The sequence below is a fragment of the Balaenoptera borealis genome, assembly GCF_965194805.1.
Source record: "Balaenoptera borealis genome assembly, chromosome: 2".
NCBI lineage: Eukaryota > Metazoa > Chordata > Mammalia > Artiodactyla > Balaenopteridae > Balaenoptera > Balaenoptera borealis.
The window spans coordinates 47,863,415-47,880,425 of NC_138867.1; the positions used below are offsets into that span (position 1 = coordinate 47,863,415).

The following is a 17,011-nucleotide window of genomic DNA, read 5'->3' on the forward strand; positions in this document are numbered from 1 at the left end:
TTTCCAACGTAAGACACCAAGCTTCTTTGTGATAGGCAAAGGTAAATCACCATATAAAGAAATTAAGTATATACTATTTTGGAAAAACACAAGACAAAAAAATCCAGGTATGAAAATTACTGTCTAGAAAAGGGATTTCTGAAGATGTAAAAGGTAATTGTTGTTTTATGCTGGTGCTCCATATTGGTTTTTTACTCCAATAGTTTTAAGCATCTCACTACCTGTCTCCTTATACTAGTGAGAAATTATAAATACGTAGGGTTATCATGGAAAAGGCACAGAGAACCAGTTTATTTTTCCAAAAGCTATTGATCACTTAATCTTAGATAAGCAGCATAGAATCTAGAAAGGGAGCTACACCTGTGTGCATTGTTTGTAAAATTCTATGTCAAGGCATGATATGAAATACAGACATGACGCCATGAGAGTACTGGGTACTGAGAATACTGGTAAGGGCATGATTCTTTCCAGCATGAGATAAGGGGATGTGTCAAGGAAACAGATGCAGAAGTAGCTTTGAGCCGGACCTGGAAGAATGAATAGGATTTCAATAAATGGAGAAGTCAAGGAAAGGCATTGCAGGAAATGGGGCTCACGTTAGCAAAACATTACAGAGGTGGGGTGGGAGGAATATGCAGTTTGGACCAAGGAGAGTATGATATGCTATTACATTTGTCATAATATTACTACTTGTATAGTCTCCTCTCCTTGAATCAGGACTGGACCTGGGACTGGCTTTAACCTACAGAAGGTGGCAAAATTGGCCAGGTGCCAGTTCTGGGCTTGCACATTAAGAAGTCCTGGGAACCCTGAGCTGCCAGGTAAGGAAGTCTGAACACCTTGCTGGAGAGACCACAGGGCCTCCAGGCCCTGGAGAGAGAGGAAGGACCCGAGACTCAGTGAAGAGAGACAGCTTCGCGGAGGTAAGGTCATCTCAGCTGAGCCCCCAGCCTCTAGTCAACTGGCCAATTGAATGCAGCCACATTCAGGACTACAAGAAGACCAGAAGAACTGCCCAGTTGAGCCCAGGGCCAACTGCAGAATACAATGGTTGTTTTTTAGGACACCACTCTTTGGAAGAGTTTGTTATGCAGCCATAGAAAACTGAAACAGAGCATATATCAATATTTTAAATCGGCACCTTCTTTTGATGAATATAAAACTATACACCTACCTGGAGATTCAGATTTAGCCCTGTCCTTCTACACACACTAGACAAAACTGGTTTTGAACCTTATTATTAGAGCTGAGTGCACAAAATTCTAGGGTTTTTTTCTTTTTTACAAATAAAAATTATTATAAAAGTGAGCAGGCTTTTTCAAACAACACTCCCTGCTTCACCCCTCCTGCTGCCCCTCCTAGACAATAGCACCTTATTCAGATTACACAGTATGTGTGCATTTGTGCATGTGTGTATGTGTTGTGTTGTCTAGACATATTCACATGGAATAAGTAAAGAATTCCTTATGTGTGATACATGATCATCTTTTCTATTCTATTCCATTTCTTCTTTTCTTCTTGCTGGTTGTGACCCACTAAACTCATTTCATAATGCATAAGTAGGTTATGCCCCTCAGTTTGAAAGACAGTTGTCCTAAGAATCATTAATCAATCAATATACATTCATTAAACCCTATATGTTCCATGCATTGTTTTAACTCTTGGGTACAGCAGTAAAAAAAACAAACAAACATAGCGGGCTTCCCTGGTGGCGCAGTGGTTGAGAATCTGCCTGCCAATGCAGGGGACACGGGTTCGAGCACTGGTCTGGGAAGATCCCACAAGCCACGGAGCAGCTGGGCCCATGAGCCACAATTACTGAGCCTGCGCGTCTGGAGCCTGTGCTCCGCAACAAGAGAGGCCACGATAGTGACAGGCCCGCGTGCCGCGATGAAGAGTGGCCCCCACTTGCCGCAACTGGAGAAAGCCCTCGCACAGAAACGAAGATCCAACACAGCCAAAAATAAAAAATAATAATAAATAAATAATAAATAAAAAATTAAAAAAAAAACAAACATAGCTTCTTCTTTCATGGGCAAATTAATCATTAAACAGTAACAACAACAAAATATGCACAAAGGATGATTTCATTTCATTGTGATAAATGCTGGGAAGGAAAAGTATGGGTACCGTAAAAAGCCATAAGGAGACTCCACTGACTGTGGAGCGTGGAAGTGGATTTGTTCATGGATGCCAAGTTAGGGCAAGTCCAAAGCAACAGAGGTCAGTCTTTAGACAGAGCATTTCCAGACTTTCTGTCCTGCCAAGGGCTAGCAGAGGAGGAGAGCAGGAGGTGATGAAAGAGCCAAGGGGGGCCTCGGCCGGGCTGAAGCTCTATCCAGTCCTAAAGCTGGGTGCGGTGCTGGCACACGCCTTTAGCTTGTTGGGCCCAGCTTTTATTCAGCATTTTGTCAATTCTTGGCCTGTCGCTGGGTCTGGAGAAAAGAGTGCAAGGGGGCAACATTGAAGTATTCCTCTTAGAGTCCAGAAATGGATGAAATAAAATCATCTACCATATTTCAGGATGGAATTACAAGATTGATCCAGAGTTGTGCAAAATCATCTGCAGGAGACACCCAAGTTGAACCCAGACAGTAACTGGTCGAGGTGTTGACACATCTGGAGAAAGAATGCTCCCATTAAAGGGAGGGTGGCTAGCAAGTAAATTGGAGAAAAAGGCGACTTGACTTGTGCTGCCCTTGGGAAGAGGGGGTGCCCGTGTGGACCCAGGGAGTGAGCCTGTCCTCCTGAAAAAGACTGTCCTTCCTGCTCACCTGGATGTCCTAGGTCCTCAAAACCAGGAGACAGTAAACCTTCTGATCATGTGTGACTCTGCTTATTCTAAATCCACACTGTGTAGGCGCTTGGCCTTCGGAACTTACCTGCAGAGGGAGAATGTGTGCACTAATCAACTGATATTCTAGCTTTAAGGCTTCTCTGGGTATGGACACCAAGGGGGGAAAGTGATGAGGGGGTGCGGTGGTGGTGGGATGAATTGGGAGATTGGGATTGACATATATACATGAATATGCATAAAATAGATAACTAATAAGAACATGCTGTATAAAAAAAAATAAAATTAAATTTAAAAAATAATAAATAAATTAAATCTTCTGGGCTTTGAAAGTGGCAGTCAGCATTCCTGAGAAGCACAAGATCACCTTTCTAAGACCGCATGGTTGACAGGCAAACCCTGGAATAGAGTTAATTCACCAAGGAAAATACTACTCTGTAAGGATCTGTCTGGGTGGCCAACTGTCCCTCCCCAGGCAGTAACCCTAGATAATCCTCCGCCCCCAACACACACACCATTTTTCATGTAAAATTTCTACAGGGGTAGTAGCTCCAGCAGCTCTGCAGCACACTACCTTCTGCTGAACGCTGCCCGTGTAGCAGGCATTGTGCCGAGCACTGCGTGGATTATCTCGTTTAATCCTCCTACTAAGGGTGCTGCTATTATTATTCCTCTTTTCCGACGATGGAAACTGAGGTTAGGAGGCAAGAGGTGTCAAGAGTAGTGATGACAGGGCTGGGATTCAGAGCAGTGTGACTCCAGAGCTGGCACCTTGGACCAATACTATAGGATGTTGCCTCCTGCTGATGCCAATGCACCAAGGAGGATTGTCTAGAAGTGCATTCGTCTCCAAACCCTAGCTTGTGAAGTTTGTTTTCTTTGAAGGGAGAAAGGAGAACAAAGGACCTCTACCTGTATGCTTTGATGATCTATGCACCTTTCTTGGTGTCACACAGGACTTCGATGTTTTCTCCTCTGGGTTCACCAATGCTTCACCCAAATCAGAGAGAAGTAGCTCAGCTCCCTACCCATAATCCCATCTTTTCTCCTTCTGGCTTTTCTGTGATCTCACAGGGGATGGTTCCTGCATATTTTTAATTTGTTTCAATTTGGCTCCTTCCAACATACGACTGAGCAAGCATGAGGCTGGAACTAGAAGATGGTCAGCAAAATGCGGGCTTATCCTTGGGGAACTTTCTGTAGTTTCCTAAGGTGATAATAGAAAGCTACTTTTGGAGAAGCTCTTGGGGTGATGAATGTCCCCCTGGATGCCTCCTACTGTGTAAGTGCCCTAACGCAGGACTGGCCATTTACACAAACGTCAATCAGTACTAAGACATTATTTTTCAAAAAATGTCATCCTTTCTTTTAAAATATTTATTAAGTTTGGGGTATTTGAATGTGTTCTCTACCTCCATTTTCCTATCCTAAATCCAGAGGGAATTAGGCAGCCAGAGACCAAGACCACAGCTTTCAGGCACCAAAGGGCTGATGTCCCCGATGTGCCTGATCTCCTAGTGAAACCTCTTGACTGGGGACGTGGCTTTGGCAATGAGAACAGTGCTCTTAATGGGAAGCCACTGAAGCCAAATCATCTCTATAAGAGACACTGAGTAGGGTGATTATTCATTTATTCAAGAATGTACAGAGCACCTACCATGACCAAAGCACTGTTCTATATATGTCTGTACCAGTGAACCCAACAGGCAAAGATCCTTGCCCACAAGGAGCTCACAGTCTAATGGGGAGCGAGACTAAATAATAAATGTAGTAAATTATGTCAGAAGGAAAGACATGGTATGAAAGCAAACAAACAAATAGTAGAGCAAGCACAGGGAATGGAGGAAATTCAGGATGCAGTTAAAAATAATATGGTCATGGTTGGCCTCATGGGGAAGATGAGACATGAGCAGAAACTTGAGGAAAATTAGTGAACTGGCCTGAAGGTAGTGGAAGGAAGACCATTCCATACAGCACCAAGGTCTTAAGACACATGAGTGCCTGATGTTCTTGAAGATCAGCAAGGAGGCTGGTGTGGCTGGAGCTGAGTGAAGGAGGGGAGAAGAATGCGGAAGAAGGTCAGAGATGAAAGAGGTACCAAGTCCGGTTGGACGTTGTAAGCCACAATAAGCACTCTGATCCACATTGGCTGCTGTCTTAGAACAGACTGTAGTGCAGCAAGGGTAGAAGCAGAGAGACCTATTAAGAGGCCACTGCAATCATCCAGGCCAGACAAAATGATGGCTTGCAATAGGAGAAGAAACTGGAGGTGGTGAGATGGACTTGGGCTCTGGGTATATTTTTTTTTTTTTTTTTTTTTTTTTAATTTATTTATTTATTTATTTATTTTTGACTGTGTTGGGTCTTCGTTTCTGTGCGAGGGCTTTCTCTAGTTGCGGCGAGCGGGGGCCACTCTTCATCGCGGTGCGTGGGCCTCTCACTATCGCGGCCTCTCTTGTTGCGGAGCACAGGCTCCAGACGCGCAGGCTCAGTAGTTGTGGCTCACGGGCCCAGTTGCTCCGCGGCATGTGGGATCTTCCCAGACCAGGGCTCGAACCCGTGTCCCCTGCATTGGCAGGCGGATTCTCAACCACTGCGCCACCAGGGAAGCCCTCTGGGTATATTTTGACAGTAGGGGCTTCAGGACCCCTGATGGATTGGAAATGAGATGCAATAGAAAGAAGACACACAAGGGGACTTCCCTGGTGGCACAGTGGATAAGACTCTGCGCTCCCAATGCAAGGGGCCCGGGTTTGATCCCTCGTTAGGGAACTAAATCCCACATGCGTGCCGCAGCTAAGAGTTTGAATGCCACAACTAAGAAGCCCTCAAGCTGCAACTAAGGAGCCCACAAGCCGCAACTAAGGAGCCCTGGAGCTGCAACTAAGCAGTCCGCCTGGCGCAACTAAGGAGCCCATGTGCTGCAACTAGGGAGCCTGCCTGCTGCAACTAGACCCAGTGCAACCAAATAAATAGATAAATAGTAAAAAAAAAAAAAAAAAAGAAGAAAGAAAAGAAAAGAAGGAAGACACACAAAGATATCCCCAAACTTTGGTCTGAGCAAGAGAGATGGGGAAGATATGATTAGAGCAAATTGGGAAGAGGTTGGGAATATCTGGAGATCAGCCCTTCCCTCCCCTCCCCTCCCCTTCTTTCTTTCCTTTCCTCCTTCCTCCCTTCCTTCCCTCCATCCTTCTTTTATTCCTTCCACCCCACTCTTCCTTATTTCCTTCTTTCCATGCACATCTACAAATGCCAGACATTATACCTTGAGATACAACAGACTCAATGCATCTCACCAGCAAACAGAATGTGAAGGACAGAATGAGGCTGTGATGAATTGATGGCAGGGCACCTCCTGCATTCTATCACTCACCTCTTAAAAATTTAGCTCCCGATATTAACAGATTTGAGGAAGTCACAATTTTTTAACCATAATTTGGAAAATGTAGCAAAACTTCCATATCGATTCTACTTAGAAAATTATGTTAAACCTGAAATTAGGGTTCCATTGTTAAGTGGTTGGCACATTTTTTTGCCCACCATATTATCAAAAACAAACCAACCAGAATAACCACTGATATGAATGAAACATTCATTACTATCTCATAGAAATGGCCTCTTTTTTGTTTCTCTCTCCACTATCCATTAAAGATTTCAAGAATTCAACTAACTACATTATTTATTGGTTTTATTCTAAGAAATTGACTGCTAAGTAGTACATTCTAGTAGAAAGGATGCCCTAGGGTACAACAAAAGGCAGATTAGCATTGTTGTCAAGAGACTGATCTTTGGAACAGACTGCCCAAGTTTGATTCCAGACTCTGTTTTGTATTACCTATGTGTCCCTGGGCTAGTTATTTAACCTCTCTGTGTCTCAGTTTCCAAAACTATAAAATAAGAACAATAATTTATCCAACCTCACAGATTTATGGTGAGGATTATGCAAAGTCCTTAGAACAGTGGGGCACACAGAAAGCACTCAATTGATGGCATTACTTATTGAGTGTAATTAGGCTAATCTTACTGCTACTACCATCCACCAAGGAATTCTCTCCTTCCTTCGCAGGAGCTTATTTTCATATTTGATGTTGTATGCCTTTTTTTCTTTCTCATTTGCAATCATTTCTTTCTTAAGGAAAAAGCAAGGAGGGAAAGAAAGTTGAGAAAGATGATATAAAGGCTCAATACTGTTGGTTAAATAACACTATTGGCTTGAATGCAAACAACTTCAAAAATAATTTTGAAGAAGTATATTTTGAAGCAGAAAAATGTTCAAGATTTTCTTGTCAGACATAGAAAACAAACTTATGGTTACCGAAGGGGAAAGGTGGGGATGGTGGAGGGATAGATTAGGAATTTGAGAGTAACATATACACAATATTATATACAAAATAGATAAACAACAAGGACCTACTGTATGGCACAGGGAACTATACTTAATATTTTGTAATAATCTATATGTGAAAAGAATCTTAAAAAGATTCATATATATATGAATCATTTTGCTGTACACCTGAAACTAATACAACATTATAAATCAACTATACTTCAATTTAAAAAATAAATTAAAAAAAAGATTTTTTTGTTAAATGAAAAAACTGTTGCAATGGTAAATGGTCAAATATTATGATTTCATTAAAAATATGCAGAAGTACACAAACATTTGGAAGGCTATAAATAGTAACAGTGGTTATCTCTGCATGTCTAGGTCTGTAGAGGTTTTAATGTTTTTTGTGACTCATTTTTATTTCATTTTCTGAACATAAGTGAAGTGCTCAGATGACTGAGTAGTGTGACCAACTGAGATACATAAAAAGGAAGAAATTTAGGGGAAAAGCTAAATTTGACTTTGGATATAAAGAATTTGATAAACCTGTGAGATACTCAGGTGGGAAATTCCAAGAAATAGTTGAGTTTTCAAGCTTTATGGAAGAGGCTAAGATAGACTTGGATGTGAATTTAGGAGTTATCAGCATAGAGGTGGTAGTTAAAATAACAAGAATGCATGAGTGAATCCTGGGGAACATGAAGAGTGAGGAGAGCTCACTGAGAACAGGATCCTGGAAACACCAAGGTCAAAGGAAGGGTGGAGGAAGAGGAATCCAAATCAAGGAGGGAGACAGAAAGAATGCAAGACCTCAAGCCAGGAGGACAGACAGACAACTGCCTTAGAGAAACCTAGTAAGAAATGAGCTGAAAAGTATTTGTTTTGGCAGTTAGATCAGAGGAACCATAGGTGCAATAGAGTGGTGGGGCTGCAAGCTGACTGCAGGTGGGTTGAGGAATAAAAGGGAGGGGAAGAAAATGGAGGTAGTGAATACAAACTCTCTTTCTAAAAGTGTGTGTGAGAAAATCAGTAGACGTGTGGTTGACACAGAATCAAAGGAGAAGGGAGTTTTTTCCCTTAGGAAGGGAGGAACTCAACCAGTCTGAGGAAGAAGAAACCAGTAGAGAGTAGGTCAAAGAGAGAATATGATGGATGGAGCAATAGCCAGGGGAAATATTGAAGGGGACAGGTTTAGGTTTGGAGTATTCCCCCTTATTATTAAGTGCATAAAATAGAAATCTCTCTATCATATTACATAGAAAGTCAATACAGATTGAGCAGAATATAAGTTAGCCTTTTTTTTGATGACTTGGTGTCATCAATGTGAACATCAATTGTTACACTCGGCTGTCCAGATAGAGATGTTGTTACTGTTTCTCAAAACAGGTTGACCTTATTGTCCCTTTCCAAAAGGCCCCAGACAGCTGTGCTTTTTTGGTTGATTTTGATAGACTTTCTCCTTCTTCTTTTGTTTTCAGGCCATCATCTGTCACTTGACTACTATGAGTTGTGGTTTTCCCTGGAATCTCCTACCCACCCCTTTTTCTAATTTGCTCATCCGATCATGGAAGGCTTGGAACCACATAACCAAGTGTGTATGAATCATCACTAAAACACGGGTATACATTTCTCTTGCTAATGAAGTGCGTTATCTTTACCGGGTGAAGTTGCGAACATCTATTTTGGGTACTCAGAGACCTGTGTTGCTTCCTTCTTGGTGCTAATCTCTATTATAGGAGAAAAGGGATGCTTTTTCCTATGAGGGCTGGGGAGCTGAATTCTTAATAGTCAGAATGTACACTGCTGTCAATAATTGAGGTATATGTATATATCATGTTTACCAAAACATAGTGTGTATATAGAGAAAAGGCTGATGGAATACTCTGAGCTTATTTATCAAGAGTTACTGCCCTTCTACAAAACTTACATAGCTAGTTTGTGGAAAGATCTCATCAGCATCTTCTGTAAGCCATCATCTATGATTACATAAATGATTAACAACAGTTTTAAAATAAATTTGCAATGATTTTGGTTCTGTTTAGATACCCAACAATGTAACTTCTACAATATTCTGGCAGATTTATAATTATTATTGGAAAACACACCTCTTATCTCAGAGAGTTGGTGCCTTAATGTTTGCTGGAGTCCTAACTAATAAATATATAGCCAAAAACTGTGTAAAGTTCAGTAAATGAAATGGGAATCTTTGCCCAAATTCATTATCAACCTGTTTTCAGCATGTATGGTACTAAGCTGTATTCTAATGTACTTTCCTTGAGCAAATATAGTCAAGAAATTAAAATGGCATAAAGCATATAATTCCCCATTGTATAATTAGAGTAAACAAGAAGGAATGAATTTCAGAAAGCTCATCCCTTGGATTTCTTTATAATGTACATGAGATGTGTAATTTACATTCTACAGTGAGGACACAAGCAAAATTTTTGCCCTCTGACCCTGATTTACCAAATTTATACAGCTCAGACCTGCTCAGACAGGTTTTGAAAATAACATTTGCCAAGAGCCATGTGCAGACGTGCTCAGTGAGCATCTACGTACACGTGTTTTACTACCTTTCCTTTCTTTCTCACTCTGAGTGCTTTTAAAAATCAGCATAACTGCAATTAAAAAAGCCACACAGGGCTTCCCTGGTGGCTCAGTGGTTAAGAATCCACCTGCCAATGCAGGGGACACGGGTTCAAGCCCTGGTCCGGGAAGATCCCACATGCTGCAGAGCAACTAAGCCCGTGCACCACAACTACTGAGCCTGCGCTCTAGAGCCCGCAAGCCACAACTACTGAGCCTGCGTGCCACAACTACTGAGCCCGCGCACCTAGAGCCCGTGCTCTGCAACGAGAGAAGCCACCGCAATGTGAAGCCGGTGCACCGTGACGAAGAGTAGCCCCCGCTCGCCACAACTAGAGAAAAGCCGTGCGCAGCAATGAAGACCCAGCGCAGCCAAAAAAAAAAAAAAAGAAAAGCCACAACTGCGCTGTTACTGAATTACAAAGCAATGTGTGTCAGAAAACACCCTCAGAGTTTTTAAGAGAGTCCAAAGAAAGATGCTCTGCATGTACTCCACGGCTGCAGGAATTCTGGTGAAAGGAGATACAGACCCAGAGTTATTTGAATGATGATTGTGAAGCCAGGCAAGAGGTGGGAGAAGGATTGGAAAGCTTGGAAAGCTGCATTGGCCCAGAGAAGGATGGGGGCAGGAGTGTAAGATGAAAGGGCAGAAAAGACAACAGGAATGAGACAGGTTTCAGAGGTGCTGCTGGGGTAGACCTCCTATTCTAAGTTTCCATGTTTCAAACAAGTTTTTTTAAAAGTTCAAAGAAAGACAACTTTCTGCAAGATGAGAGCTTGCTTTAGGCACCTGGTTTTAAATAATTAACAACAGTTGGTAATTATTCAATATCATCATTAGCAACAATAATTGCAAGACTAATACCAATAAAAATACTTTACATATGCCGTGGGTTTGTGTGCCAGCTCCATCTGAATTCATTTTCTCTACACTTAGTCACTATTATTTCACTGCCTTCACAGTGGCTTTACCCAACACTCTAGGCTACAATTTCTCAACATGGGAGTTGTTACAAAATTCCAAGATTGCAGCTGAGTTGAATTACTCTCATTTGCACAAGGTAGCTCTCATTGGCATATTACTCTATTCTGGGGTCTCACTGCTATCAGTTATTCATTTTACTGTCAGATAAGTTTTTCTAAAATATTGTTTTTGTCAAAATATTGCTATGCCCATCTGTGTGCAAAAACCATTAATGACTGTATACTAACTTTAGGTTAATGTCCAAAACATCATAGTTTGACTGGTCAAGGCTTTCACAACCTAAATCCCTTCTAACCTCACTCATCTGGACTTCTGCTACAAGACTGTCACTTTGTCACATACATCCCTGATTCAACATCTGTCCATCTCATTTGGGATGGCTGTTCCTCTCTATCTATTTAAGTACTTTATCCGTAAGACGCAACTCAAGCCTTGCTTCCTCCATGGAGCATATCCTGACTAATCTAGCTCTCAAAGATCTCCTCTTCTTCCTCTTCCTCTTTTTCTTCATATCTATATGATTTATTGGTTCTATTATTTATTTGACCTTAAGAATTACAGAATTACTGTTGCAGTGATATTCTGGGACTGACTGTTGTCAATTGTTAACTACTCAAGAATTTTGCAAAAGGACTGTTAAACCAGTGGTAGCTTGAAATCAGCCATGGTGGGAGTATTTAAACCATGGCAATAGGCCAACATTGCAGTCAGGTTTTGTTGTGTTTGTTTGATTGCTTTTTGGTGGGAAAAGGGGAAAAGGAGAGAACTGGTCTACCAGCACACCACTGCAACAGACTCTCCAATCTAACTCTCCTTACTACAATTAAAATATTGTGTCAATTCCCTATTATAGAGAGCCAATATAAATTTAAATACTTCCAGGACTAAGTAACCCATGACCTCCCAAGGAATTAAATTCCAACGTGGACATATATCCATGGATCAAAATTAAACTGTAGACTCCATAGTAGCTAGCTATATCTCCTCTATATTTTGTATTCTTTATGGTGCCCAGCACAGTATATAATGAAGAGCAGATCATTCTACCTTTCTAGCTTCAGTTTCCAGGGCTCCACATTGCCCTTTCACTTCTAGCCTTAGAACCTTGGAGCTGTTTCCCAAACATCTTAGGTATTTCTTAAGTTTGTAACTTTCCACAGGCCACTTTCCCAGTTTGGCTGGCCCAAGCCATTGAAGCCCTACCTCCACTGAGTGGCCTTTGTGACTTTAATAACTCCACTTTAAACACATTGTATTTTCATTGTCTGTTGATCTGTCTATCTCTCCACTACACAGCAAGCTGTGTAAACGTTAAATCCTATCTTTTCCCCAGGTCTGAGATGCCTGGCACGTAGAAGGTGCTCCAATAAATATTTGTTGACAGGGAATACAGCAATTCAGATAAATGAATAAAGCCATCTATATAAGGTAGGTCTGCTTTGGCACTTGTTCACAGCGTTGATGACTGTAAGGAACAGGCCTCAGTGACTTTGCTACACTGTTTTTTAAATATACAAAGTAACCATCAGGACATGAATTTCAAAGAGAGAGTTTATTCACATCTCAATGAGTACTCCCAGCACTGCTTTCTTTCTATGTACCATCCAGTGTGCCTGACGGCATTCTCCTGTCTCTTCAGGATCATGGTTTTGTCTTCTAGTTTGGAGGTCCTTTCTTGTGCACATGCACCTGTCCTCTTTCTCCTCTTCTTCAGCATCCATGGTAGATGCACCACAATCCAAATGATACCTTGTTTATCCCTGGGAATTCTTCACTATCATTCTATTGTTCTATGCTTAATACCTTACAAATGAAAAATAGTCCACAGGACTTGGGGGAGTTAAGGCATTAAGGAAGAAAGGGGAAACGATACTAGAGTGAAGTAAAGCATAAGAGAATTGTATAAACTGGGGTGGAAAGGATGAAATTTTTTTAAAAAGTTTTTTTGAGAACCAAATAAGGTAGCAATATTCTAAAATTCTTAATTCAAATTTACTGCCTGCCTCCTTCTTTAAGGAAGATAGCTGATGTTACCCTATTCATAGAAGTGAGTTTCTCTGTAAATTGTCAAAATCTTATTTTTGTTTCATAGATCCAGGACTCCTTCTAACAATGGGCAAGCAAAATAAAAATAAAATACTTTTAGAAAAATCCTAATTACTATTAAATATCAAGAGAGTAGAGGAAAGTTATGCCCTCTATATAGAATATAGGGGCTGTCAGAGATAAACCCACGCACCTATGGTCAACTAGTCTATGACAAAGGAGGCAAAGATATACAATGGAGAAAAGACAGTCTCTTCAATAAGTGGTGCTGGGAAAACTGGACAGCTACATGTAAAACAATGAAATTAGAACACTCCCTAACACCATACACAAAAATAAACTCAAAATGGATTCGAGACCTAAATGTAAGACCGGACACTATAAAACTCTTAGAAGAAAACATAGGAAGAACACTCTTTGACATAAATCACAGCAAGATTTTTTTGATCCACCTCCTAGAGTAATGGAAATTAAAACAAAAATAAACAAATGGGACCTAATGAAACTTAAAGCTTTTGCACAGCAAAGGAAACTGTAAACAAGACGAAAAGACAATCCTCAGAATGGGAGAAAATATTTGCAAACGAATCAACGGACAAAGGATTAATCTCCAAAATATATAAACAGCTCATGCAGCTCAATATTAAAGAAACAAACAACCCAATCCAAAAATGGGCAGAAGACCTAAATAGACATTTCTCCAAAGAAGACATACAGATGGCCAAGAAGCACATGAAAAGCTGCTCAACATCACTAATTATTAGAGAAATACAAATCAAAACTACAATGAGGTATCACCTCACACCAGTTAGAATGGGCATCATCAGAAAATCTACAAACAACAAATGCTGGAGAGGGTGTGGAGAAAACGGAACCCTCTTGCACTGTTGGTGGGAATGTAAATTGACACAGCCACTATGGAGAACAGTATGCAGGTGCCTTAAAAAACTAAAAATAGAATTACCATATGACCCAGCAATCCCACTACTGGGCATATACCCAGAGAAAACCATAATTCAAAAAGACACATGCACCCCAATGTTCATTGCAGCACTACTTACAATAGCCAGGTCATGGAAGCAACCTAAATGCCCATCGAAAGATGAATGGATAAAGAAGTGTGGTACATATATATGATGGAATATTACTCAGCCATAAAAAGGAACGAAATTGTCATTTGTTGAGACGTGGATGGATCTAGAGACTGTCATACAGAGTGAAGTAAGTCAGAAAGAGAAAAACAATTATCGTATATTATTAATGCATGTATGTGGAACCTAGAAAAATGGTATAGATGAACTGGTTTGCAGGGCAGAATTTGAGACACAGATGTAGAGAACAAAGGTATGGACACCAAGGCAGGAACATGGCAGTGGGGTGGGGATGTTGGTGTGCTGAATTGGGTGATTGGGATTGACATGTACACACTGATGTGTATAAAATTGATGACTAATAAGAACCTGCAGTATAAAAAAACAAACAACAACAACAACAAAAAACTAATACTAAACTTTCTTTGGGTTATTTGTACGGAAATATGTTAATATAAATGTTTCAGACATTACATGAAATTTCTAAAAATCTTATATGTTCTGGTATAATGTTATAATTAATAATCCTAGTTATTGCTTTAAAATGTATATCTCAGAAATAACTAAATTTCCTTGTCAACTGCATTATTATGAACTTTTATCAAATCTTTAACCGTGGTCATTTTTAAGTCTTTTGTCATTTACAGACAGTTCTGGGTGTACTCTGATGCTTTTGCAAAAATGTTCCTATAAAAGGGTTTCATCTTCAAGGAATTCATGGAAAAGACTCTGACAAGTACAGGTTTCTGGTAACTGACTATACTGCTGAACTGAATGAATAAGCATTTTCAGAACTCTAATGGAAAACTGATGAATTCATCAAAGTGCTAACAAAAGATCAAGATGAAAAAAAAATTAATTACATGGGACTGAGTGAACTGATGAGGATGATTATAATTTTTGTGACTTTCTGTTTGAATAAAAAAAAAAATCCCACAAGGACTCAGAGGCAAAAAGTATACAAATCAATTTTCACTGCAAAGTAAAGGAGCTGTTACAGTGGAGGATTACTGGACTGGATGTCAATATTATGACATAATATGAGTGTGTTTCGTGTTTGGTAATTGCAATCATTGTTGCTTTTGTTGTGGTCATCCATTTACAATGCTTGGTGTCAGTTTATCTCTTGTAAAAATAAAATACAGTGTGTGTGTGTGTGTGTGTGTGAAAAAAAAGAAAAGAATGTAGGGGCTGTCAACATGTGGGCTCTATCTACAGAAGTAAATTATTTGGGGAATTGAAATAATTCTTGAGAGAGTTCAGGCAGAAAGTTTTGAACACCAGAGCAGAAGATATGGATGAATTTTATGAAGCCTGAAATTTTTACTGTTTATAAAACACTGGACTGTCATTACTTTTTTCCATCCCACGTCCAACTTGTATTTTTCAATGGTGCTAATATGACAAAGAAAATAACAGAAGCCTATAATAAAGAAAACTTAGAATACAGTGATTTTCATTTCAGTATCACTATTTTTCAATCGTGGAGCTCTGCTGTATGTCCTGACATTAGTTGTTCAACCATGTCCCAAGAAGGATAGGGTGGAAACGTCTTGTGATTCATTTCAATTCCACTACCTTTCCAACTGTTCATATTCAGAGAAATGGATATGAAGGGTCTGAGACAGAGAAGCAGGACAGAAGAAAATCTTACTTGTGATCTATGGTTCCACAGAGATTGATGGAGAAAAATGCAAAACCAGATCAAACCAACAACACTCTAAAATCTGAAAATATTATTCTTCCACCAACCAACCTAAGAAAAAAGTTGAAAGTAACTTTCATTTTGTTGTGTCCAATTTTCCTTTAATATATCCCACAAAATAGAGTCAAGTGATCACCCTATGAAGTGGACTTCACTGGCTATGACCAGGTCAGGATCATCCATTCATTCATTCATTGATCTAACACATATGAATCCCATCTATGTGCCAGGCACTCTGAGTACTGCGAATTCCATTGTCAATAAGACGTAAAGTAAACCCTCAAGAACACAGGCTTATGGTGGTCAAGATCACTTTTTTATTTTTTTAAATTCATAAAGCTGTAGTGCTAAATTCTCTCTCTCTCAGTACAATTTAGTGAGGTGAAATTCACATAATATAAAATTTAGAAATTTAAAGTGGCATTTAGCACTTTCACAACATTGTGCAATCACCATCTCTATCTAGTTTCAAAGATTTCTATCATTCCAATAAAATCTCTGATTTATAAAGCAGTTTCTTCCTCCGAGACCACTTTAAATTTCAACGTGTGGGAAGCCTTCATTTAAAAACACATTTTGGAAAAACTTTTCTATGTCAATAATCACTCTAACTTAAATAATGACATTGAGAGCAAATACTGCTTCAAAGAGCCTTTTAAAATCAGAATCAGTCTTCTATATTAGGATTTTTAAAATGGCATACTACATTTTGTTCCTTTGTTTTGTTTTCAGTCTTGGTCAATTCTCCAGATTCTCATTTCCCAAAGCCTGTAGATGTTTCCTTCGGGCCAGTAGCTAAGGCACTGTTGTATTGATAGTATTATGACACAGTTTCTAAAGCTCAATCAACGTGAAGAATTCACAGATCTGTGTGTTGATTTATCCCCTGTGCCTCAGCACTTCGTGTCTAAAGGCCACACAATCTTCTTTCTGTCTTCAGCCATAAGCAACAGTTCAGCTTATTCTAAAGATGTCTCCACTGCATCTTCTTTGTTTTATTTTCTACCAGCAATTCTATCAGTAAATGCTTTGATATTTACTTTTACTGCCAACTCAGGTAACTTAGTTGATTAAGAAAGCAAAACTCTTTCCAGGTAATCTTGGTTTCTCTTCCATAGTCTGTGGTTTACAAATCCTCTTCCTTCTTACTTTTTCTAAACACTTCCAATCCTTGGTTCTTACACTGTTGTTTTGCCATCAAAACATTCGATTCCAAAACCTGTGACCTCTCCAGTTCATTGAAAATATTAGTTGCCAAGGTTCCTTCTCTTGACATTGAAGTTTTTAATACCAGCATCTTTCACCCTCCTTCTGAGGTTCTATTCCAGACACCCTGTGCCCTAATACTTACAGACAGGAAATATGTATGTCCTTGTAAATCTGAAACCTTCTGGGTGGGGCAGCTGAAGTGGCAGAGATGTATGGAAGTAAGTGCATCTTGAAAGGAGCTTGTACTGGGGCAGCATGCTGGGTC

At 39.9% G+C, this 17,011-nt stretch overlaps 1 protein-coding gene across 19 annotated transcripts in view; it reads right to left on the reverse strand.

The window, feature by feature from the left end:
- PDE4D (phosphodiesterase 4D) overlaps positions 1 to 17,011 on the reverse strand; it is a 1,112,988-nt gene that overhangs the window by 114,752 nt on the left and 981,225 nt on the right. The window contains exon 7 of one of the 19 annotated variants that reach the window (XM_082382263.1): positions 1,401 to 2,435. The exons of the other annotated variants lie outside the window; for them this stretch is intronic. Coding sequence (XP_082238389.1) covers positions 2,401 to 2,435 — 35 coding nt within the window. The 3' untranslated portion in view covers positions 1,401 to 2,400. Of the gene's footprint in view, positions 1 to 1,400; positions 2,436 to 17,011 lie in introns of those variants that run through there. 19 annotated transcript variants of the gene reach the window in all.